Source organism: Manis pentadactyla, chromosome 5 (assembly GCF_030020395.1).
Source record: "Manis pentadactyla isolate mManPen7 chromosome 5, mManPen7.hap1, whole genome shotgun sequence".
In the NCBI taxonomy this organism is placed as follows: Eukaryota; Metazoa; Chordata; class Mammalia; order Pholidota; family Manidae; genus Manis; species Manis pentadactyla.
Genome location: NC_080023.1, coordinates 156230227 through 156256469, shown reverse-complemented (window position 1 = coordinate 156256469; position 26243 = coordinate 156230227). Strand labels below are relative to the sequence as shown.

The 26243-nt window shown below is 39.0% G+C and overlaps 1 protein-coding gene across 2 annotated transcripts in view; it reads left to right on the top strand.

The window, feature by feature from the left end:
- Positions 1-1030: 1030 nt before the first annotated feature.
- The window catches only part of TRPC4AP (transient receptor potential cation channel subfamily C member 4 associated protein), a 96166-nt gene continuing 70953 nt past the window's right edge, over positions 1031-26243 (top strand). Inside the window, exons 1-2 of one of the 2 annotated variants that reach the window (XM_036902486.2) lie at positions 1031-1266; positions 24762-24890. In XM_036902486.2, the coding sequence (XP_036758381.1) occupies positions 1099-1266; positions 24762-24890 (297 nt within the window). In that variant the 5' untranslated portion in view covers positions 1031-1098. The remainder of the gene's footprint in view (positions 1267-24761; positions 24891-26243) is intronic. The other variant, XM_036902488.2, reaches the window with a different exon arrangement.

The window sequence follows — 26243 nt, the reverse complement described above, 5'->3', positions numbered from 1 at the left end:
TCTGAAAAAACTAGAAGATTCAGCAACAATTTGCTGAAGGTGAATGAAGACCACTCCTTTTAGATGAGCATGGATGGAGAACATAATTCCAATTCCTTTATACACCTGGTATCCCGGTGTTATTATTAACAGTGTCCTTTTATTCTTGACAGTGTTCTGGTTTGGGCAATAAATTATGAAACATAATCTCCTCTGTTCCGTACCACATCACAGATGGCACTCCTCTCAGTTACGTTACAAGACCCTCCTGGGAAGGGAATAGGGGAGGAGGCAGCCCGATCTCGCCATCGAAGTTGGCCAGAATAATGATTTCGCGGGCTCAGAGTGGAGAGTACCCACTATCTGGCGGGGAGAAATAAGGACAAAGTTCCTCCGACAGAGAATATTATGTCACAATTTACCAGTCCCTTTCTCTTCCGTTCACAACAACCTATCCAGTTACACAGTTCATCCAGTTTGTTATTGTGAGTTTATTTGTGCATGGATTTGCTGTCTTCCCCAAGAATCTGCATTCCAAAACAGAGACCTAGTTAGTCTGTTCCGCTCACCACTGTATTCTCAGTGACCCATTCTGTGCCAGGTGCGGAGCAGGCCTCTAGGCATTATTTACTCTCTGAGTAGGCTCCCAGGAACTACTGACTGTATGAACTAATGAAATTGAGTGGCAGAGAGTTTAGGTCCGGGGTGAGTCACCGGCAGAGAGAGGCAGGCAGGCATCAGAGCCCGCAACCAGATTCCCAGCCTGGATCCTCGGATCTTTTCCTGGGCAGGTGGCTTGTCATCTCCCAAACAGGCAAGAAATAGGAGAGTGCGTAAGCAGGGATTCGTCTTCGACCTCAGGGGACCTCGCCGACTGATGAACCGAGGGGCCCGAAAAACAAGTGGCACAAGAAACGCCACATTGCTCTTTCGCACCTGACCAGCCTCAGGGCAAGACTACACCTCCCAGCAGCCCTCGCGCGGCGCTCCCAGTCCTGCCACGCGGCTTGCGCCTCCGCCGTCGACCCACTGGGGGCGCTGCGGGGACCCCCTCCGCCACCCCGTAGAAATCTCCGCGGCCCCGGGGCCGCTTGCTTCCTGTTTGTCGGAGGAGGAGATATGGCGGCGGCTCCGGCGGCTCCTGGGTCTGGGGCCGGCCGAGGACGAAGGGCGGCAGCAACGGTGGCGGCTTGGGGCGGATGGGGCGGCCGGCCGCGGCCCGGCAATATTCTGCTGCAGCTGCGGCAGGACCAGCTGACCGGCAGGGGCCTGGTCCGGGCCGTGCAGGTACGAAGCCGGCCCGAAGGGGCGGGGCGGGGCGGACCGGCGGGAGCAGGAGAAGGGCCGGGGTAGAGGCCTTTCCAGGCCGTCGCAGTCCGGGCTCGACCCCTCTTGGCGGGCCGCGCGGACACCCTGTGGGCTGTCTGCACCCTGTCAGTCGCAGCAGGTTGGTGGGCAGCAGCCAGCTGGAGGCCCCTGGTTAGGGGCCGAACGGGGCTGGGCTGCACTGGGCATTGATGCGTGTTCGAGCCCAGGGCCCAGCTCCTGGATCCTCCCTTCCCTGCGCCACGTCTACACGTCTGGGAGACCCAGGGCGAGTTTGCTTTAGTCTCTCCGGACCTCGAGTTTCTCCCTGGAAAATTGGGCTGTGGGTCATCTCTGAAGCCCCCCCAAAGGGTTCCCAAGCTTATCATAAATGTCATTCCCTCAGGCCTTTCCTTGACACTCCCCCACCCCCACTTCTAAAGTAGGTCCCCATTGTTATTCAGTCACAGCCTTGAACTCGTTTCGTTTACATTACTTTTTTGGTCTATAATTACATATTTCTTTGTTTATCCTTTTTTCTCCCCCGTATCCCACGTTAGGCTGAGCTCCAGCGGGTGCAGGGACTGTTTGCCGATGGAGAGCGTCGTGGTTAAGAGCGACGACTTTATAGAGTCAGGCCAGGATACAAAGCCCGGCTCAGTCTTGCTTGGGCAGGTTACCCTTCTGTGCCTCAGTTTTCTCATTTGTAAACTAGAGATGATAATTAGTAACCTAGTTCTTATGGTATTGTGAGGATTCAAGGAGACAATTGTGTAAAGCATTAAGTGCATTTTTGGTGCATAGTAAGGGCTGACAGGTAATCAGTTAATATTAATGCTATATTTGGTAACTGTGTTACAATAGTGCCTAATGTATGATTAGTATTTCCTTGAATGAATGAGGGTAAGGCAGGGTGGTAAGACCTAGGATGCTGCTCCTCCTCCATGTTCCCAGAATTTATGTTGCAAACACACCTGTAAAACATTAACTGAATCTAAAGAGCTTTTGCGTAAAGAAACTTTTGAAGGATACACAAGAAACTAATAAAGTGGTTGGCGCAAGTGGGTGGAAATTGGGTAGATGGGGAAGAGAATAGGAGTGAGGCTTTCCAGAGTTTAACTTTATACGTATAAACTTAATTTTGAACCATTATAATATTACTCATATGATTCAAAGGACAGAATAAAAGATAAAACCCAGGTGTTGTATGTGTGGTTGGTTACAGATGAAGAAGCAGTTCTGGGTGAGCAGTATTTTCCTGGACATCAGATAATCAGAGAGAGCAACATTTACCCTCTGTAGTCTTCTCTGTCTGCCATAAGATTCTGCAAATATTTGCTCGGTCCTTTTGTAAACCAAAATACCTTACTGAGCTGGGTATGTAGGGACAGGCAGAAAGGTAACTCACTCACTTTTACTGAGCACATACTTTGGATAAATAATACAGCATCTTTATTTAATCAGTCTTTTGAATCAGGTGTCAAGACTCATCTCTCAACACAAATGAGGAAACTGAGGCTCAGAAAAGTTAGGTAATTTGCTCCTAAACACCCATCTTGACCATCTTCTGTGTTCTGAAGTCATAGGGAGCCGCAGAAATGCTTCAGCATACTAACGAATGAGGCAATTTAGGACGCTTGTTTCCAGTGCTGGATGACTTAGAATGTGGGGACAATGGAGAAGCTCACCAGACAGAAGGGTACTGGAATATCGTTGAGCCTGGTTTAGGCTGGTAATTGTGGTGATAAGTAGTTGCATACACGTGTGGGAGCTATTTCAGAGGTTGAAATAGAGGTACCTTGCCAGAACTATGATGAGGACGAAGTGGGGGTCTTCATTGTTCAGATGTGACTTTTGTTACTTTCCTTGCCCTTGCCCCCACTGCCCACTGCAGAATAAATTATTTCCTCACAGGTATTTCCATAGCACAGTAAGTGTATTCTTATGGCGTGTGCAATCATGGGAAAGACCCATTTTTAAAAATTATTTCTTAGTTGTGGTAAACACATAAAATTTACCATCTTGACCCTTTTTTAAGTGAAAGCAGTTCAGTAGTGTTAAGCATATTCACATTATTGTGAAACAGATCTCCAGGATTTTTTTATCTTGCAAATCAGAAACTAAACCCATTTAAAAACAACAACTACCCTTTTCTCTCTCCTCCTGGCCCCTTGTGACCACCATTCTACTTTCTTGTTTCTATGAATTTGACTACTCTAGGTACCTCATATAAGTGGAAATGATGCAGTACTTGTCCTTTTATGTCTGACTTATTTCACTTAGCATAATGTCCTCAAGGTTCATCCACACTGTAGCATGTAACAGGATTTCTTTGGAAAAGACCAGAGTTTGAAGCAAGATGGACCTGGATTGAAGCCTAGTCCTGTCACTAGCTGAGTGACCTAGGCTACATTCTTTTTGAACCTTAGTTCCCTTTTTCTAAAACATCAATAACATCTAACTCATATGGCTGTTAGGAGGATTAAGTGAAACATGTCTGAAAAGCTTGGCCAGTGTGTGGCATGTAACAGATGCTCAGTAAATAGTTACTGTCAGCTCATAGCTATTAGACTGGGCTTCTTGAGGATCTTTGTCTTATTTTTCTTTGTGTCTGCAGAGCCTGAAACAGCACCAGGTACTTGATACCCAGGACTCTGGAAATAGTTTAAATTGTAATACTGTATGTAAGGGCTCGGTATTCTTCTTTCTCAGTCCTGTCTCTGCAAACCGTCCAATGGCTTAAATGGTCCAAAGAATTCTGGCGTCAGATTACCTAGGTTTGAATCCCAGCTCTGGTATATACTTGCTGTGTGTCTTTGGGCTAGTTACTTAATCTCTTTATTCCTCAGTTTCTTAATTTGTAAAATAAGAATAACCTGCTAAGGTTATGGTAAGGACCAAGTGGATTTATATGTATAAAGCACTTAAAATGGGGTCTAAAGCATAATAAGAATGCTATGAAGATTAGCGAGTAATACTCTGTATTCTGATGGATCCTAAATGTGTATTTGCATCCTGATTTCTCCTTTTAGCTCCAAATGGGTATGTCCAAATACCTTCTCAGCATCTCCACTTAGATGTCTAATGGCATTCTCCAACTTAATATGTCAAATAAAATTCCTGATGTCTCTTCCATCAAACTTGATCTTCCCCAAGTTTTCCCCATTTTCCGTAATGAGACGAGATTCCTGGGAGAAGGCTCTAGCCACATGGTTTAGAATGGGCCTGCCCTACTTGGATTTTAGTGTGCCTTATTTTCATTCCTCCCTTTCAGTTTACCTTCTATCAAGGTAATAAAATATGCTGGTATGATACTTCAGCGTTTACAAAGCCTGTTCACATTTATCAGCACATTGGATCCTTAACGCAAATCACATCTTGTAAATCTGTTGCTTAAAGCCCTTCAGAGGCATCCCATCCCAGTTAGAATCAAATCCATATCTGAACCATGGGTGCACAAGACCCTGCATGACCAGCAGGAGTGGAGGGAAGGGATAGACCAGGCAAACCCTACATTCAGGCCAGAGTAACTCACAGGTCATGACCTTCAGTTTGAGATACTCCTTCAGTCTGGCCATCTGGGGACAAGCTAGGTTATAACATCCTCACTCTGTTTCCCAGTTGCTGCCAATTGCATGCTTATTGGCATCTGAATTCCACCTGTTACTTCAAATTTTTTTTTTAGCTTGTCCTCTTTCTTTTTTTCCATAATTTCAGTAGGTACTACCTATTTAAGCCTCATTTTAGGCATCGATATTTGTAAAACCTAGGGATTTAAATCAAATAAAATCTTGCCTTGCCTGTCAAGTGTAATTTGATAAAGAAAAGATAGGATATATTTTCATAAATTCAAAATATAAATACCATTAATCTTAGCAGGAAGTTTTTATATTCACAAACCATAAAATTTACTCTTAAGTATATCAAAACAAAACAAATTCCACTAAAGTGCACACAGGTATGCATTGGTTAACATTTATTAGAATAACCCAACATGGTATTTAATCTTCCTTAATTAGTCTTTAAGATACTGTTGCAATTAATTTGAATTTTGGGGCATTACATTAGATAGCTTACACTTAGGACTACACAAATAAGATACACATTTATGTCTATGGAATTCAGCCTTTAATTATTTAAAAAGAAAAGCAGTAAAGACAGTAAGTCAATGAAAACTGGAGATGTCATATTTGCTTAACAGTTTGACAGCTTAGGCAGCATGTGAGAGATTATCACTGCTGTAAACTGTCAAACCGCAAGTACTCCAGGACAAAAACACCCGTACAACACCTGCAGTAATTCAGCTTTGAACATGACTGGCTCTTTCATCACATTATTCAGCTGTTCACAAGGAAAACAGAATCCAAATGATTATTTTTAAATGAGAGTTTACCTTGTAAGACAATGTAGAGGTAATATAAGAAATTCTTTGTGAAGTTGAATATTTGAAATTTAATTAGGAGGATCTCTAGATATCATGAGCCTTGTAACAAAAAACAGTACCTGCCCCACTTTTCACCCTGAAGTTCCCCCCTCCCCAGGCAACCGCTGTCATGCTGTCGCTATGTCTTCTTCAGGGGAAGGGTCCAAGAAACCGGACAGCCAGTATTTCTAAATAACATGCCTGTAAGGCTGTTCCTTGACTTCTGAAGTTGTTTAGATGTTGTCTGCTTTCTTCCTCTAGTAGGATTTAATTTATGTATTTTGTCTCCATCATTCTACTAATGTAGTTATGTCACAGTTTTGGCTGTTGGTGTTAAATATTTACATAATGATATAATTGTTTACAGTAGAGCCATAGAGTATACAACTGTTATGTTTGTCTTGTATAATTTTTTGTTTTTCTTAAAGTTAAAAGCTACCCTTTCCCCCTATTTTTTAAATTGAGATGTAATATAAGTCACCTTTTTTAGTGTATAGTTCTGTAAGCTTTGACAAACACATATGGTTGTCAAATCCACCACTACAGCTAGGATATAGAAAATTCCCTCATAGTGGCCAACCCCCCATCCTCTGGTGACTGCTCATCTGTTTACTGTCCTCCTCTTATGCCCTTTTGCAGACTGTCATGGAAATGGAATCATACCATATGTAGCCATTGAGTCTGGCTTCTTTCCCTAGAATAATCATCCTTTTACAATTTGCCATGCTTTTTGTGTACTTACAATTTATTCCCAAATTCTAAAACTTTTTTTTTTTTTTTAAGAAAAAAGTAACCCTTCTTAGTATCCTCTTCCTCCTCAATCTAGTTATTCACTAGGACAGCTCTACAGCTGAATTCTTGGGATTTCCCTTCATCAAATTCAGAGCATTTTATTTCTTTTTCTCATGTTTTAGATCCTGGCTCCTTTAATCCTGTGTTCCTTTTTCTTGGAGTACATTCTGTAGCCTCCTAAGAAAGACTACAGGGAAGTAACTTTTGTTTTTAAGGTTGCATATCTGAAAATATCTTTTATTTTTCCACTTGTTTATTTTAGCTGGGTATAGAATTCTAAGTGGAAGTTATTTTTCCCTTAAATTTTTAATGGTGTTATTCACTGTCTTTAAGCTTTCAGTGTAACTGTTGAGAGGTTCTGTTCTGATTCCCAGTCCTTTGTACATTACCTATTTTCCCACCTTTCACCCCCTGAAAGCTTTTAGGATCATCTCTCTCTGCTTTTCTAAAATTTTACTATGATATGCATTGATGAAAGTTTTTTTACTCATTGTGCTGGGCACTTTGTGTAGATATACATTAAAATACATAGTAACTATAAAAAAGTTGTGTCTATTACCTGACATTAACCCCCTCTATAAAATGATTGCACTAAATGTTCTCTTAGGGTCTTCCTGTTTTTAAAAGACATTTTCTCTCCCATGAAGTTTGGGCTATGATTGCTTTGGAGAGCTTCATGGAATAGCTGAGAGTTGAGTTGGTTCGTTCTAATCGGTAGAATTTGAACAGAGTAGCAGAGATATCTATGGCACTAAGAACACCGCTGAGAAAGTGACCATTATTAGAAGACAGGAGAGAGAAAGTGAAATGGTTTTATGGAAAATAGGTTGGAGGTAAGTTTAGATATGTTGGGAGTAGGGTATCCCTATTTATTGAGCGTCCACAGTGTGCCATTATGCAGATACTTATCTTTTTGAAAAAATTTATTACTAAATATTTGACCTACAAAAAGCTATACCACCATAACCATCTACCTACCATCAAATTTAAGAAATTACCAATAGTTAATGCTCCTTTCACATCAGTCCGTCCCCACCAGAGGTAATAATGTGTTTTGAGTAGACAATATATACACATGTACAAAAGGGTTATAAGAGGAAATTAAGTCTCCCTAGCAAACAGCCCATTACCACCTCTGCTAGCACCCTCCAATTTACTCCAAAGGCAACAATGGCCATTGATTACTTGTGTATCCCTCTAGAGACATTTTAAACTCAGAAAAGGAAATGTATCTATCTTTTTCCTTTACACAAGTGGTATTATATTATACATACTATTGTGCATCAAACTTTTTTCACTTGAAAATGTGTCATAGAGTCTTTCATAATTAATACATAAAGATTATTTTGTTTCAGGCATTTAAAAGAACTTTCTGTGTTGAAATAGAACACAAAAATAAGAATGCACAAAAAGTAAATGTACAGTTCAATGAACAATAATAAAGCCAGCAACTATGTAGCAGCTACCAGATTACCTCTGTACTCCCTGCTAACTACTCTACTCCTTTCTCTCCAAACGAAATTACTAGCCTGACTTCTAACATTGCATTTAGTTGTGCTAGTTTTTATGCTTTGTATATAGAATCAAACTGTATGTACTGAGTCTACCATCTGTCAGTCAACATTGTTACATTCATCCATGATGATGGTGAAGCTATAGTTCATTTTCTTTGCTCTGTAAAATTCTGTTATATTAGCAAACCACAATTCATTCTACTTTTGATGAGTATTTGGGATTTTTCCATTTTTTGCATATTATGAATAATGTTTATATGAACACTTTTGTACATGCCTCTTGATGTGTATATGCACAGTTTCTTTTGGGTATAGACTTAGAAGTAGAATTGCTGGATTGTAGGATATATATAAGTTCAGCATCAGTAGCTATTACTGAACAGTTCAGCAAATGGTTGTACTAATTTACACTCAGACACCAGCAGTGTATATGAGTTCCTCTGGTTGCATGTTCTTGCTAACCAATGGTGTTGCAAGTCTTTTTAATTTTAGCCATTCTAGTATGTGTGCAGTGGTATCTCATTATGGTTTTAGTTTGTATTTCCCTGGTAACTAATGAGGTTAAGCACATTTTCAGAAGTTAGTGGTCATTTGGACATCCCCTTTTGTAGATTGCCTGTTTAAATCTTTTGCACATTTTTTATCTGGGTTTTTTCTTTTACCTTTTTTTTTTTAAATGTTCTTTTCATTTCCTAGATAAGAGCCTTTTGCTGTGATGTTTTGCAGATATTTTCTCTCATTTGGTTGCTTGCCTTTTTAGTCTCCAAAAAGATCATTGGGTGAACAGAAGTACTTAATTTTAATACAGTGCATTGTATCGCTGTTTTTATTTATGGTTAGTGCTTTTTAAATTCTGTTTAAGAAATTTCCTCTAAAGTCATGAAGATAGTTTGTTTATCTTCTAGAAGCTTTATTGTTTTGCCTTTCACATGTAATATTTGCTGTGGTTGTAATTTATTTTTGGGTGTGGTGTGAGCTTTTCCATACATATATCTAGTTGACCCAACATTATTTGTTTAAAAGTCTCTTTTATTCCCGCCAGTGCTCTGTACTGTTTGATTTCATGTCTGTTACATTATATCCTTGTATCAATACAATATTTTCTTATTTTCTGTAACTTTGCATATGTTGATTTTGGCTACAGTATATTGAATAAGAGTAGTTTCTCCTACTCCATCTTAAGATTTCCTTGGCTCTTCTTGGCCCTTTGCCATTTCCGTATACATTTTAGAATGAGCATGTACAATTTTACATTTTGAATGGGATTGCATTCAACCTATTGAATACAGTACATTAATTCTCTCTTACCCTGCCTCTTCCCACCCTCCCCCATCATTTTTTTGGGTTGGACTTCCTTAATCACTCTTGATATGTTTTACAGTTTTCTATGTAGTGGTCTTACATAACTTTTGTTAGGTTTATGCCTTGACATTTAGCATTTTTTGATGCTATTATAAAAGGTGTTTTTAAACTTGCATTTTCTAACTGTAGATATAAAAACATTGATTTTTTAATATTCCTCCTGTATTTAATATTGCTCATATATTTTAATACTTTATTGTTAGGTTCTTTTGGATTGTATGTGTATACAGTCATCTGCAAATATCATACTGCATATGAAGCCTTTATCCTTTCCAATCTTACATCTTTCATTTCCTTTTTTTGCCTGTGCTGCATGCAACCTCTAGTACAGTGAATTGAAGTGGCATGTTACTGATCTCCAAGGGAAAACCTTGAACAATCCACCATTAAGTACAATGTTTGCTGAAGGTTTTCTGTAGATATTGTTTAGTTCACTTCTGATTTTCCAATGTTGAATTCTATGAAAATGTTTCTTTTGCATTGAGATGTTCATATTAATTGTTCTCCTTTATGTTATTGTGATGAGTTACATTGAATAAAATTATCAAATATTAAGCCAAATCTGAATTTCTCACACAAAATTTCATCCTTTTTATAGATTGCTAAATTTCATTCACTAATTTTTTTATTAGGATTTTTTTCCTTCTATGTTCATGAGTGAGAATGACCTACAATTTTCCCTTTGACAGGTTTTGGTATCAGGCACTAGTCATAGCTTAGTTGCACCCCACAAGTTTTTTTACCCCCCCCACAAGTTTGATACATATTTTCATTGTCATTTATTTTAGAATATTTTCAAATTTCTACTTGGATTTCATCTTTGACCCATGCATACTTCAGAAGTATTTCTTAACTTCCAAATGTGGGAGTTTAGAGTTATCTTTCTGTTACAGATTTAGGTTAATTTATAGTCAGAACAAGTGAACAGGGATAGACAAAGAGTACAAAATATGATACCTAATATATAAGAAATGGAGGAAGAAGAAAAAGGAGGAGAAAAAGACCCTTTAGATTTTTTCGTAATAGCATATTAAGTGAGTTAAGCTAGATTCTTAGATAGTAAGGAAGTTAGCCTTGAACCTTTGGTAACCACGAATCTAAAGCCTGCAATGGCAATAAGTACATACCGATCGATATTCACCCTAAATGTAAATGGACTGAATGCACCAATCAAAGGACATAGAGTTACTGAATGGATAAAAAAATAAGACCCATCTATATGCTGCCTACAAGAGACTCACGTTAAACCCAAAGACATTCACAGACTAAAAGTGAAGGGATGGAAAAAGATATTTCATGCAACTAACAGGGAGAAAAAAGCAGGAATTACAGTACTTATATCACCCAAAATAGACTTCAAAACAAAGTCACAAGAGACAAAGAAGGACATTACATAATGATAAAAGGGTCAATCCAACAAGAAGATATAACCATTAGAAATATATATGTGCCCAACACAGGAGCCCCTACATATGTGAAACAAGTACTAACAGAATTAAATGGGGAAATACAATGCAATGCATTCATTCTAGGAGACTTCAACACTCCATTCATTCTGAAGGACAGATCAACCAGACAGAAAATAAGTAAGGAGACAGAGGCACTGAACAGCATGTTAGAACAGACGGCCCTAACAGACATCTACAGAACTCTATACCCAAAAGCAACAGAATACACATTCTTCTCAAGTGCACATGGAACATTTTCAAGAATAGATCATATACTAGGCCATAAAAGGAGCCTCGGTAAATTCAAAAAGATTGAAATTGTACCAACCAGTTTCTCAGACCATAAAGGTATGAAACTAGAAATAAATTATGCAAAGAAAATGAAAAACCCCACAAACACATGGAGGCTTCACAACATGCTCGTAAATAACCAGTGGATCAATGACCAAATAAAAACAGATCAAGCAGTATATGGAGACAAATGACAACAGTAATTCAACACCGCAAAATCTGTGGGATGCAGCGAAAGCTGTGCTGAGAGGAAAGTATATTGCAATACAGTCCTACCTCAGGAAAGAAGGATAATCCCATACGAGCAGTCTGAACTCACAATTAATGAAACTAGAAAAAGAAGAATAAAGGACACGCGAAGTCAGGAGAAGGAGGGACATAATAAAGATTAAAGCAGAAATAAATAAAAAATCGAGAAGAATAAAACAATAGAATCAATGAAAGCAGGAGCTGGTTCTTCAAGAAAATAAACAAAACAGATAAACCCTTAGCCAGATTTATCAAGAAAAAAAGAGAGTCTACTCACATAAAAAGAATCAGAAATGAGAAAGGAAAAATCACTATGGACACCACCAAAATACAAAGAATTATTAGAGAATACTATGAAAAATTATATGCTAACAAACTGGATAACCTAGAAGAAGTGGACAACTTTCTAGAAAAATACAACCTTCCAAGGCTGACCCAGAAAGAAACAGAAAATCTGAACAGACCAATTACCAGCAATGAAATTGAACTCATAATAAAAAAACTACCTAAGAATAAATCACCTGGACCAGATGGCTTCACCGCTGAATTTTATGAAACATTTAGTGAAGACCTAATACCCATCCTCCCTAAAGTTTTCAAAAGAGTAGAAGAAGAGAGAATACTTCCAACTTATTCTATGAGGCCAGCATCACTCTAATACCAAAACCAGACAAAGACACCACAAAAAAAGAAAATTACAGACCAAGATCACTGATGAACATAGATGCAAAAATACTCAACAAAACATTAGCAAACCGAATTCAAAAATACTTCAAAAAGATCATCCATCATGATCAAGTAGGGTTTATTCCAGGGATGCAAGGATGGTAAAACATTCGTAAATCCATCAACATCTTCCACCACATCAACATAAAGATGCACAAAAACCACATGATCATCTCCATAGATGCTGAAAAAGCATTTGACAAAATTCAACATTCATTCATGATAAAAACTCTGAACAAAATGGGTATAGAGGGCAAGTACCTCAACATAATAAAGTCTGTATATGACAAACCCATAGCCAACATTATACTTAACAGCGAGAAGCTGAAAGCCTTCCTTTAAGATTGGGAACAAGACAAGGATGCCCACTCTCCCCACTTCTATTCAACATAGTACTGGAGGTCCTAGCCATGGCAATTAGACAACACAAAGAACTAAAGGCATCCAGATTGGCAAGGAAGAAGTTTAACTGTCCCTGTTGCAGATGACATGATATTGTACATAAAAAACCCTAAAGAATCCATCCCAAATCTACTAGATCTAATATCTGAATTCAGCAAAGTTGCAGGATACAAAATTAATATGCAGAAATCTGTGGCATTCCTGTACACTAACAATGAACTGTCAGAGAAATCAGGAAAACAATTCCATTCACAGTTGCATCAAAAAGAATAAAACACCTAGGAATAAACCTAACCAAGGAAGTGAAAGACCTATATACTCTGAAAACAAGACACTCATAAGAGAAATTAAAGGAGATACCAATAAATGGAAACACATCCTGTGCTCATGGATAGAAATAATTAATATTGTCAAAATGGCCATCCTGCCTAAAGCCATCCACAGATTCAATGCAATTCCTATCAAAATACCAACAGCATTCTTCAACGAACTAGAGAAAATAGTTCTAAAATTCATATGGAACCCTGAATATCCATAGCCATCCTGAGAAGGGAGAATAAAGGGGGGGGATTGTGCTCCCCAACTTCAAGCTCTACTACTAAGTCACAGTAATCAAGACAATTTGGTACTGGCACAAGAACAGACCCATAGACCAATGGAACAGACTAGAGAGCCCAGATATAAACCCAGGCATATATGGTCAATTAATATATGATAAAGGAGCCATGGATATACAATGGGGAAACGACAGCCTCTTCAATAGCTGGTGTCGGCAAAACTGGACAGCTACATGTAAGAGAATGAGACTGGATTATTGTGTATCCCCATACACAAAAGTAAAGTCGAAATGGATCAAAGACATGAATGTAAGTCATGAAACCATAAAACTCTTAGAAGACTACTTAGGCAAAAATCTCCTGAATATAAACATGAGCAACTTTTTCCTAAACGCATCTCCTCAAGCAAGGGAAACAAAAGCAAAAATGAACTCATGGGACTATGTCAAACTAAAAAGTTTCTGAACAGCAAAGGACACCATCAGCAGAACAAAAAGGCATCCTACAGTATGGGAGAATATATTTGTAAATGACATATCTGACAAGGGTTTAACATCCAAAATATATTAAAAACTTACATGCCTCAGCACCCAAAAAGCAAATAACCCAATTAACAAATGGGCAGAGTATATGAAGGGACAGTTCTCCAAAGAAGAAATTCAGGCGGCCAACAGACACCTGAAAAGATGCTCCACATCACTAATCATCAGGGAAATGCAGATTAAAACCACAATGAGATATCACGTCACACCAGTAAGGATGGCCAGCATTGAAAAGACTAAGAACAACAAATGCTGGCGAGGATGTGGAGAAAGGGGAACCCTCCTACACTGCTGGTGGGAATGTAAGCTAGTTCAATCATTGTGGTAAGGAATATGGAGGTTCCTCAAAAAACTAAAAATAAAAATATCATTTCACCCAGGAATCCCACTCCTTGGAGTTTACCTGAAGAATAAACTCAGATTCAAAAAGACATATGCATCCCTATGTTTATCACAGCACGTTTTCCAGAAGCCAAGATGTGGGTGCCACCTAAGTGTCCATCAGTAGATGAATGGACAAAGATGTACATATACACAATGGAATACTATTCATCCATAAGAAAGAAACAAATCCTACCATTTGCAACAACATGGATGGAGCTGGAAGACATTACGCTCAGTGAAATAAGCCAGGCGGACAAAGACAAGTGCCAAATGATTTCCCTCATTTGTGGAGTATAAAAATGAAGCAAAATTGAAGGAACAAAATAGCAGTAGACTCACAGACTCCAAGAAGGGACTAGTGGTTACCAAAAGGGAAGGGGTGTGAGAGGGCAGGTGGGGAGGGAGGGAGAAGGGTATGGAGGGATATTATGTTTAGTACGCATTGTGTGGGAGATCATGGGGAAAACATTGTAGCACAGAGAAGGCAAATAGTGAATCTGTGGCATCTTACTGCACTGATGGACAGTGACTCCATTGGTATTTGGGTGGGGACTTCATAATATGGGAAATGTAGTAACCACATTGTTGGGAAAGTATACAGACTTTGGCTGTTAATTATGATGGTAGCTATGGATTTTTGGTAAACACCTTTTGTCAAGTTCATTGCATTGATTAATTTTCATAGGCTGAACCAACCTTGCATGCCTGGGATGCATCTTGCTTGGTCATGGCATATAATCCTTTTTATACATTGCTAGATTTAGTTGCCTAGTATTTTGCTGGGAATTGTTGTGTCTACCTTCATCATAGACATTGGTCTGTCATTTCCTTGTGATGTCTTTGTCTGGTTTGGCATACTGGTCTTAAACAATGAGTTGGGAAGTGTTCCCTTTTCTGTTTTATGGAAGAGTCTGTGAAGTATAGTTAGTTCCTTTTTAAACGTTTGTAGAATTTTTTTTAAAAGTTTGTAGAATTTAACAGTGAAGCATCTAGACTTGGGATTTTCTTTCTGAGTAGAGAATTTGCCCTTTTGGCCTTTCTTTTCTCTCTTATTAAATCACTAATTTGATTTCATTAATTGTAGGTCTGTCAGATGTACTGTTTCTTGAGTCAATTTCTGTTGTTTCTTTCAAGAAATTTGTCCATTTCATCTAGGTTATGTAATTTGTTGCCATACGATTGTTCCTAATACTTCCTTATAATCCTTTTTATTTCTGTAAGATTGTAGTAATTCAAGTCAGTGTATAAAGTTTTCAATTTTGTGGTTCCCTTCAAAGAACCAACTTTTGATTTTGTTGATATTTCTCTACTTGTCTGTTCTCTGTGTCATTTATTTTTGCAATAATCTCTTATTTTCTGTGCTTGCTTTGGGTGTGTCAATCCTTTATTTTTTCTTCATTTCTCATGGTAGGTTAATTGATCTGAGATCTCTCTCCTTTTTAAATGTAAATGTTTATAGCTATTAATTTGTAAGCCCTGCTTTTGCTGAGTCTCATAAAACCATCTTTGTTTGTTTTTTCCTTTCAAGGAAAAGAAAGATGTTTTTTCTTTGTTTTGGGGTTTGCCTTGACTTGAGCTTTCTTGAGAGATACGAAATTATTGATATTCAATCATTTTTGACCTATAGAAATGGTAATTTCCTGCTGTGTACCCTGATACAAATCACTTTCACAAGCATCTCATCATCTCCCATTACATTATCTTATTTTTTTTAAAAAAGAACCCCAACTTTTTATTACTTTTGTACATTTTAATGTTATTAATATGTAATTTTTATTTGTAATTAGATAGTTTATCTAGTTTCTCCTAAGTAGGCAAAAAATACAGAAATTGTAAGTTTGACAATGTTTCACTTATCCAAATCCCATTCCTAGCCCCAAAGATAGTAACTGTTACTCATTCAATGAGATTCTTTCCAAACTTTTTCTTCCATACACAAGTACATAAGCAAATACATACCTATTTTTTTTTTGAGAGAGCATCTCTCATATTTATTGATCAAATGGTTGTTAACAATAAAATTTTGTATAGGGGACTCAATGCACAATCATTAATCAACCCCAAGCCTAATTCTCAACAGTCTCCAATCTTCTGAAGCATAATGAACAAGTTCTTACATGGTGAACAAGTTCTTACATGGTGAGCAGTGCAAGGGCAGTCATATCACAGAAACTTTCAGTTTTGATCACACATCATGAACTATAAACAATCAGGTCAACTATGATTATTCGTTTGATTTTTATACTTGATTTAAATGTGAATCCCACATTTCTCCCTTATTATTATTATTAATAAAATGCAGAAGTGGTAGGTAGATGCAAGGTAAAGGTAGAAAACATAATTTAGTGCTGTAAGAGGGCAAATGTAGATGATCAGGTGTATGCCTATAGACTATGTGTTAATCCAAGCTAGACAAGGGCAATAAAACATCCACTTATGCAGAAGATTTCTCTCAGAACAGGGGGGGTGAGGTTCTAAGCCTCACCTCTGTTGATCCCCAATTTCTCACCTGATGACCCCCCTGCGACTGTGCCTGTCTTAGGTTGTTCCTCCCTTGAGGAATCTTACCCGTCTCTGGCTAACCAGTCATCTTCCGGGGCGATACAGGGAAATGTAAAGTTGGTAAGTGAGAGAGAAGAAATATTCTTTGAAAAGGTTAGCTTTTTACTTCTTTGCAGATTTATGCCCTGTAGCTTCTATGCCCAGCATTTGTCTTGAGGTATCTTTACCACTTGGAAGAATTATGATACTCAGTAATTTCGATATGAGGCACAAATTCTACTAAAGGGTTGTAATTAGGAAGGAAGAAGAAAAGCTATAGAAGTAGCAGACGGAAGGAAACATGGGAAGATTGATTATTTCTTTGACATATCTTCTTGTAGAGTAACATAAGCATGTATAGGTTTTAAACTACTAATTAAATTGCATACACACATTAACATAATAGGAATACAGCTGCATAACAAAAGCAGACCTACAATTACCAGCCATATCCAGTGAAAGCAAAAAAACCAGTTAGGCACCCTAGGCATTTGTGAAAACTTATCAATGATATGATGGATATTGTCTAACTGAATTTGAATAGTTTGAGAAAAATCAGACAAATTAAAACAACACATTCCTGGGAACTGTTCACATCTCATATGTTCTTTTAACAGTAGATAGTCTATAGTTGCACGATTTTGGAGCACTGCAACTTGCACTTCTCCTAATTCTTGGTTGAGTTCCAACAGTATAGATCCAGTCAAATTTGTTGTTTTACTGTATGCACAGGCGAGCTTAGATATCTCCTTCTTCATTCCCATGGCATGTCCAGGAACCGGTGGGATGAATGCAGCTATAACTGCAACAGGGCCAGGATCTTTGTTGAAGTTTTTTGATGATCATCTTCTGGAATGACCCTTCCCGAGGATGTTGATGTTGGAAGTTCTTCTTCATATCATATCTTAATTCGTTTTCTGGGTAGCCAAATTAGGCTTTGATCCTCTGTATAAACACAAACAAACCCTTTGCCCATACTTTGATATGACCTTTATACCACTGTGAAGAACTTACTGGAGATCACCACACAGGAACTGCTCTTTTTTTTTTAAGAGAAAGGAATATTATCAGAAAAATGTACTTCCATAGCTGATCATCTGACACCCTTTAAATGATCAAAATTAAGGATATGTAAAGCATGCATTAATCATTGATTTGCAGTTAGTTTTATCCTATCAGGGAGTAATCCCCCTTTTCTTTCTCTCTCTCTTTTTTTTTGTTATCATTAATCTACAATTACATGAAGAATATTATGTTTACTAGGCTCTCCCCTATACCAGGTCCCCCCGACAAACCCCATTACAGTCACTGTCCATCAGCATAGCAAAATGTAGAATCACTACTTGTCTTCTCTGTGTTGTACAGCCCTCCCCTTTCTCCCACCCCCCCATTATGCATGCTAATCATAATACCCCCTTTCTTCTCCCCCCCCTTATCCCTCCCTACCCACCCATCCTCCCCGGTCCCTTTCCTTTTGGTACCTGTTAGTCCATTTTGGGTTCTGTGCTTCTGCTGCTGTTTTGTTCCTTCAGTTTTTCCTTTGTTCTTATACTCCACAGATGAATGAAATCATTTGGTACTTGTCTTTCTCCGCCTGGCTAATTTCACTGAGCATAATACCCTCTAGCTCCATCCATGTTGTTGCAAATGGTAGGATTTGTTTTCTTCTTATGGCTGAATAATATTCCATTGTGTATATGTACCACATCCTCTTTGTCCATTCATCTACTGATGGACACTTAGGTTGCTTCCAATTCTTGGCTATTGTAAATAGTGCTGCAATAAACATAGGGGTACATCTGTCTTTTTCAAACTGGGCTGCTGCATTCTTAGGGTAAATTCCTACAAGTGGGATTCCTGGGTCAAATTGTATTTGTATTTTTAGTTTTTTGAGGAACCTCCATACTGCTTTCCACAATGGTTGAACTAATTTACATTCCCACCAGCAGTGTAGGAGGGTTCCCCTTTCTCCACATCCTCACCAACATTTGTTGTTGTCTTTTGGATGTTGGCCATCCTAACTGGTGTGAGGTGATATCTCACTGTGGTTTTAATTAGCATTTCTCTGATGATTAGCTATGTGGAGCATCATTTCATGTGTCTTTTGGCCATCTGAATTTCTTTTTGGAGAACTGTCTGTTCAGTTCCTCTGCCCATTTTTTAATTGGATTATTTGTTTTTTGTTTGTTGAGGTGGGTGAGCTCTTTATATATTTTGGATGTCAAGCCTTTATCTGATCTGTCATTTACAAATATATTCTCCCATATTGTAGGGTACCTTTTTGTTCTATTGATGGTGTCTTTTGCTGTACAGAAGCTTTTCAGCTTAATATAGTCCCACTTGTTCATTTTTGCTTTTGTTTTCCTTGCCCGGGGAGATATGTTCAAGAAGAGGTCACTCATGTTTATGTCTAAGAGATTTTTGCCTATGTTTTTTTCTAAGAGTTTTATGGTTTCATGACTTTCATTCAGGTCTTCGATCCATTCCGAATTTACTTTTGTGTATGGGGCTAGACAATGGTCCAGTTTCATTCTCTTACATGTAGCTGTCCAGTTTTGCCAGCACCATCTGTTGAAGAGACTGTCATTTCCCCATTGTATGTCCATGGCTCCTTTATCAAATATTAATTGACCATATATGTTTGGGTTAATGTCTGGAGTCTCTAATCTGTTCCACTGGTCTGTGGCTCTGTTCTTGTGCCAGTACCAAATTGTCTTGATTACTGTGACTTTGTAGTAGAGCTTAAAGTTGGGGAGTGAGATCCTCCCCACTTTATTCTTCTTTCTCAGGATTGCTTTGGCTATTTGGGGTCTTTGGCAGTTCCATATGAATTTTTGAACTATTTGTTCCAGTTCGTTGAAGAATGTTGCTGGTAATTTGATAGGGATTGCATCAAATCTGTATATTGCTTTGGGCAGGATGGCCATTTTGACGATATTAATTCTTCCTAGCCACGAGGATGAGATGAGTTTCCATTTGTTAGTGTCCCCTTTAATTTCTCTTAAGAATGACTTGTAGTTTTCAGGGTATAGGTCTTTCACTTCTTTGGTTAGGTTTATTCCTAGGTATTTTATTCTTTTTGATGCAATTATGAATGGAGTTGTTTTCCTGATTTTTCTTTCTATTGGTTCATTTTTAGTGTATAGGAAAGCCACAGATTTCTGTGTGTTAATTTTGTATCCTGCAACTTTGCTGTATTCCGATATCAGTTCTAGTAGTTTTGGAGAGGAGTCTGTAGGGCTTTTTATGTACAATATCATGTCATCTGCAAGTAGTGACAGTTTAACTTCTTCTTTACCAATCTGGATTCCTTGTATTTCTTTGTTTTGTCTGATTGCCGTGGCTAGGACCTCCAGTACTATGTTAAATAACAGTGGGGAGAGTGGGCATCCCTGTCTTGTTCCCGATCTCAGAGGAAAAGCTTTTAACTTCTCACTGTTCAGTATGATGTTGGCTGTGGGTTTATCATATATGGCCTTTATTATGTTGAGGTACTTGCCCTCTATACCCATTTTGCTGAGAGTTTTTATCATGAATGGATGTTGAATTTTGTCGAATGCTTTTTCAGCATCTATGGAGATGATCATGTGGTTTTTGTGCATCTTTTTGTTGATGTGGTGTATGATGTTGATGGATTTTCGAATGTCGTACCATCCTTGCATCCCTGGGATGAATCCCAGTTGGTCATGGTGTATGATCCTTTTGATATATTTTTGAATTCGGTTTGTTAATGTTTTATTGAGTTTTTTTGCATCTACATTCATCAGGGATATTGGTCTGTAATTTTCTTTTTTGGTGGGGTCTTTGCCTGGTTTTGGTATTAGGGTGATGTTGGCTTCATAGAATGAGTTTGGGAGTATTCCCTCCTCTTCTATTTTTTGGAAAACTAAAGAGAATGGGTATTATGTTTTCTCTGTGTGTCTGATAAAATTCCGAGGTAAATCCGTCTGGCCCAGGGGTTTTGGTCTTGGGTAGTTTTTTGATTACCGTTTCAATTTCTTGTTCATAATTGGTTTGTTTAACTTTTCTGTTTCTTTCTGGGTCAGTCTTGGAAGGTTGTATTTTTCTAGGAAGTTGTCCATTTCTTCTAGGTTTTCCAGCTTGTGAGCATATAGGTTTTCATAGTAGTCTTTAGTAATTCTTTGTATTTCTGTGGAGTCTGTCGTGATTTTTCCATTCTCATTTCTGATTCTGTTGATGTGTGTTGATTCTCTTTTTCTCTTAATAAGTTTGGCTAGAGGCTTATCTATTTTGTTTATTTTCTCAAGGAACCAGCTCTTGGTTTCATTGATTTTTCCTATTGTTTTATTCTTCTCAATTTTGTTTATTTCTTCTCTGATCTTTATTATGTCCCTCCTTCTGCTGACTTTAGGCCTCATTTGTTCTTCTTTTTCCAATTTCGGTAATTGTGATGTTAGACTATTCATTTGGGATTGTTCTTCCTTCTCCAAGTGTGCCTGGATTGCTACATACTTTCCTCTTAAGACTGCTTTTGCTGCGTACCACAGAAGTTGGGGCTTTATGTTGTTGTTGTCATTTGTTTCCATATATTGCTTGATCTCTATTTTAATTTGTTCGTTGATCCATTGATTATTTAGGAGCATGTTGTTAAGCCTCCATGTGTTTGTGAGCCTTTTTGTTTTCTTTGTAGAATTTATTTCTAGTTTTATACCTTTGTGGTCTGAAAAGTTGGTTGGTAGAATTTCAGTATTTTGGAATTTACTGAGGCTCTTTTAGTGGGCTAGTATGTGGTCTATTCTGAAGAATGTTCCATGTGCACTTGAGAAGAATGTATATCTTGTTTTGGATGTAGAGTTCTATAGATCTCTATTAGGTCCATCTGTTCTAGTGTGTTGTTCAGTGCCTCCGTGTCCTTACTTATTTTCTGCCCAGTGGATCTATCCTTTGGGGTGAGTGGCGTGTTGAAGTCTCCTAAAATGAATGCATTGCAGTCTATTTCCCCCTTTAGTTCTGTTAGTATTTGTTTCACATATGCTGGTGCTCCTGTGTTGGGTGCATATATATTTAGAATGGTTATATCCTCTTGTTGGACTGAGCCCTTTATCGTTATGTAATGTCCTTCTTTATCTCTTGTTACTTTCTTTGTTTTGAAGTCTATTTTGTCTCATATTAGTACTACAACCCCTGCTTTCTTCTCTCTGTTGTTTGCCTGAAATATGTTTTTCCATCCCTTGACTTTTAGTCTGTACATGTCTTTGGGTTTGAGGTGAGTTTCTTGTAAGCAGCATATAGATGGGTCTTGCTTTTTTATCCATTCTGTTACTCTGTATCTTTTGATTGGTACATTCAGTCCATTTACATTTAGGGTGACTATTGAAAGATATGTACTTATTGCCATTGCAGGCTTTAGGTTGGTGGTTACCAAAGGTTCAAGGTTGGCTTCTTTAGTATCTTACTGCCTAATTTTGCTCGCTTACTGAGCTGTTATATACACTGTATGGAGATTCTTTTCTTCTCTTCCTTCTTCTTCCTCCTCCTCCATTCTTTATATGTTGGTTGTTTTATTCTGTGCTCTTTCGTGTTTCCTTTAACTGTGTTCAGTGGGTAGTTGATTTTGTTTTTGCCTTTAGTTAGTATTTGGTTGGTCTGCTTTCTTTCCTGTGATTTTATTTTCTCTGGTGACATCTGTTTAGTCTTAGGAGTGCTCCCATCTAGAGTAGTCCCTCTAACATACCCTGTAGAGATGGTTTGTGGGAGGCAAATTACCTCAACTTTTGCTTGTCTGGGAATTGTTTAATCCCTCCTTCATATTTAAATGATAATCATGCTGGATACAGTATTCTTGGTTCAAGCCCCTTCTGTTTCATTGCATTAAATATATCCTGCCATTCTCTTCTGGCCTGTAAGGTTTCTGTTGAGAAGTCTGTTGATAGCCTGATGCGTTTTCCTTTGCTGGTGACCTTTTTCTCTCTAGCTGCCTTTAAAACTCTGTCCTTGTCCTTGATCTTTGCCATTTTAATTATTATGTGTCTTGGTGTTGTCCTCCTTGGGTCCCTTCTGTTGGGAGTTCTGTGTACTTCTGTGGTCTGATCGATTATTTCCTCCCCCAGTTTGGGGAAGTTTTCAGCAATTATTTCTTCAAAGACGCTTTCTGTCCCTTTTTCTCTCTTCTTCTGGTACCCCTATAATACGGATATTGTTCCTTTTGGATTGGTCACACAGTTCTCTTAATATTGTTTCATTCCTGGAGATCCTTTTATCTCTCTCTGTGTCAGTTTCTATGTGTTCCTGTTCTCTGGGTTCTATTCCATCAATAGCCTCTTGCATCTTATCCATTCTGCTTATAAATCCTTCCAGAGTTTGTTTCACTTCTGTAATCTCCTTCCAGACATCTGTAATCTCTCTCCGGGTGTCTGTAATCTCCCTCCAGACTTCATCCCTTAGCTCTTGTATATTTCTCTGCATCTCCGTCAGCATGTTTATGATTTTTATTTTGAATTCTTTTTCAGGGAGACTGGTTAGGTCTGTATCCCTTTCAGGTGTTGAATCTGTTATCTTGGTCTGCCTGAAATTTTGCCTTTTCATGGCGATAGAGATAGTTTGCAGAGCTGGCACGAGTGATGGCTGAAAGAACTTCCTTTCTTGTTGGTTTGTGGACCTCCTCTCCTGGGAGAACAGCGACCTCTAGTGGCTTGTGCTGGGCAGCTGCACACAGACAGGGCTTCTGCTTCCTGCCCGGCTGCTATGGAGTTTATCTCCGCTGTTGCTGTGGGCGTGGCCTGCTTTGGGCTGCTGCTCTGATATGGTGGAGCCGCGTTGGTGGGGGAGCGGCCGGGAGGCTATTTATTTCCGTGAGGGGCCTCCGTGTGCCCTGCTGCCCAGGGGGTTAGAGTGCCCAGAGTTCCCCCAGATTCCCTGCTGCTGGACTAAGTGTCCCAGGATGCTTTCATCCGGCTGTGGGGTCCCTGTCCCTTTAAGACTTCCAAAAAGCAATTGCTTTTCTTTGTCCCCAGGGTGCCAGCCTCAGGGACCCACTCACAGGTCTTGCTGTCCTGTTTCCCTAGTATCCAGGACCTCACGCATGCACTGTGTCTGTGCTCTGGTGCGGATGGCTAGGGCTGGGTGTTTAGCAGTCCTGGGCTTCCCTCTCCCTCTCTGTTCCAACTCCTCTCCTCCCGCCCGGGGTTGGGGTGTTGGGCGCTCAGGTCCCGCTGGGCTGGGGCTTGTATCTTACCCCCTTTGTGAGGCGCTGGGTTCTTGCAGGTGTGGATGTAGTCTCGCTGTTGTCCTGTGTCTTCTGGTCTCTCTTCTAGGAAGAGTTGTCTTTGTTATATTTTCATAAATATATGTGGTTTTGGGAGGAGATTTCCGCTGCTCTACTCATGCCGCCATCTTCACTACATACCTGCATTATCTTATTTTTAAAGTCTCAGGAAGATAATGGGGTTTGTCCAAAATCATAGGACTGATATGCATCAGGATAGACTAAGATGTTATTAAAGACCTGAATGTCCTGTAATAACAATTACAAGGAGCTTTTGATCTGATTGAGGGACAAATGTACATGAAAATAATTCACATCCAACCCCTGATAATGCTGTGTCCCAAAAGTGTTAGTGCAAACCATGCTGTATTGATTAATAAGCCTGTCCTTAGACTAGAAGGCTATTGCTCAGATGCCTTCAAACATTTGGTGAGTTCCCATTCTGTGCCTGGCATTTCCTTGAGAGCATGCATGATGAACACAGCCTTGTACCTACTCTGAAGGAGCCTGTGGTCCACTGGAGGAGGGGGACACATGAGCTAGCAGTTATGATATAATAGGATAAATGTTAGATAAGGCCCCAGAGGAGGGTCGCCCAGCCTCTTAGAAAGGAGAGAGGGGAAGGCCCATCAAGGAGAAATTCTGGTTGTTTCACACACATTTTGAAGAAGGAGAGGGAACCTTCCAGTTGGAAAAGATGTGGAAGAGGACATTTTAGGTGGGGGAAGAACATGTGCAGAGAGGCATAGAGAGAGACTGTGCATCTGGCATCTAGAGTGTGCACTGGGCAAGAGCTGGGGCTAGAGAGGAAAGTAGGTGATAGAATAAGAAGGACGTTGTATCATAAGGCAAGGAAGTGAACCTTTAGCTTTCAGGCTGCTGGGAGTTTTTGAAGGGTACTAGAAAGATACCTTTAAACTATTTGTCCTGGGTGAGTTTGGGAGGCAGCTGCCCTCTCTAGCTGTATATGCTAGTAGTTCTTTCCTCACCAGTGAAATGTTCTTTTTTTCCCGACTCACAGTTCACTGAGACTTTTTTGATGGAGAGGGACAAACAATCCAAATGGAGTGGAATTCCCCAGCTGCTCCTTAAGCTGTATGCAACCAGCCACCTCCACAGTGACTTTGTTGAGTGCCAAAACATCCTCAAGGTAACTCTTAGGGGACTTGGAGGGGCTGCATTCAGGGCCACCAGGGGACACAAGATCTCTGTGTTTTTCCTTCTTGAGTCTACTTTTTAAAACGGCCTGTTTATATTGCATAAGCTATAGACAATTTGGGAAGTTCAGAAAAAGTAAAAAGGTAAAAATAAAAATCACCTATAATCCCACCACCCAGTAATAATCACCATTAAGTTCACTGTGTATGTATGCCCTTCCAGGCTTTATTCTTGCTTGTTTTGTGACATTACTTGCTTAATTTGGGAGTCAACAATGTACCCTGAGATTGGGATGACATGCTTTTCGAGCAGGATTTAAAAGACCCCATATTGCTTAAGGTTCATGGAAGTAATCTTGTAGTTGTTGATAATTATGTATATAACAAGAAGATGAAGGGTCTGGGCTTGATGAAGGGATGGAGAGAGTGCCGACATACTCTAGGACAGTTTTCAAACTTGAGTGTGTATTGGAATCACCTGGTAGGCTTGTTAAAACAATGCTGGGCCCCACCACAGAGTGTCTGATATGGTAGGTCTGCGGTTACCATATCCAAACGTTAGCTTTGGGGGTGGATCCGAATTTGAATATAGATTATCATTATAGCTGCAGTTAAAACCCATGCAGGTTATATTTGGTCATAATGAAACTTGATATACATGTTCTTCAAAGATGAAGTTGTGATTATTGTATTATATTATATAAGTCATTCTAAAATATAGGAACCAAATAAGCTTGAACCTTTACCTTTAAGAACAAATGTTTTATCTGTGCACCTTTTCTGTAAATTGAAAATCATTCCCAAGTAAACATTTATTTAATTAAAAGAAAAAGATGTTTTGTATTCTCAATCCTACAGTCAGAGTAGGATAGAAAAAATTGCAATAGTCTTTTACATTTGTTTGAAAACATTTTGCAAAGGATTATATCTTATTTCATCTGATTTCCTGCAAAATCTCTGAGATATGGAGTAGAAGAAAGAGGGAGATTAATATTTGTGAGAGCTTGCTTTGTGATCATCATTTATCATCCAGCTAATACTTGAAGCTTACTGTGTACCAGGCATATTTGGTTCTTAAGGTAAGTCCATGAGATGGGTGGTATATTTATTTGTATTAGTCGAAAATACTTTGATTGCAGGTGTCAGTAACCCACTCAGACTAGCAAAAAAGATCCTTTATTGTCTCACATAGTTGGAAAGCACAAATGTGAATTCAGGGACTGAGCAGAGGTAAGGTGTCCGTTTCTTTATCATGACATTTGTGTGTGGCCTCATGTAATCATAGTTCTAGGGTGACATTTCAGCAGCATGGACCAGTTGCTGAGGTGAGGGGTGTGAAACTGTTG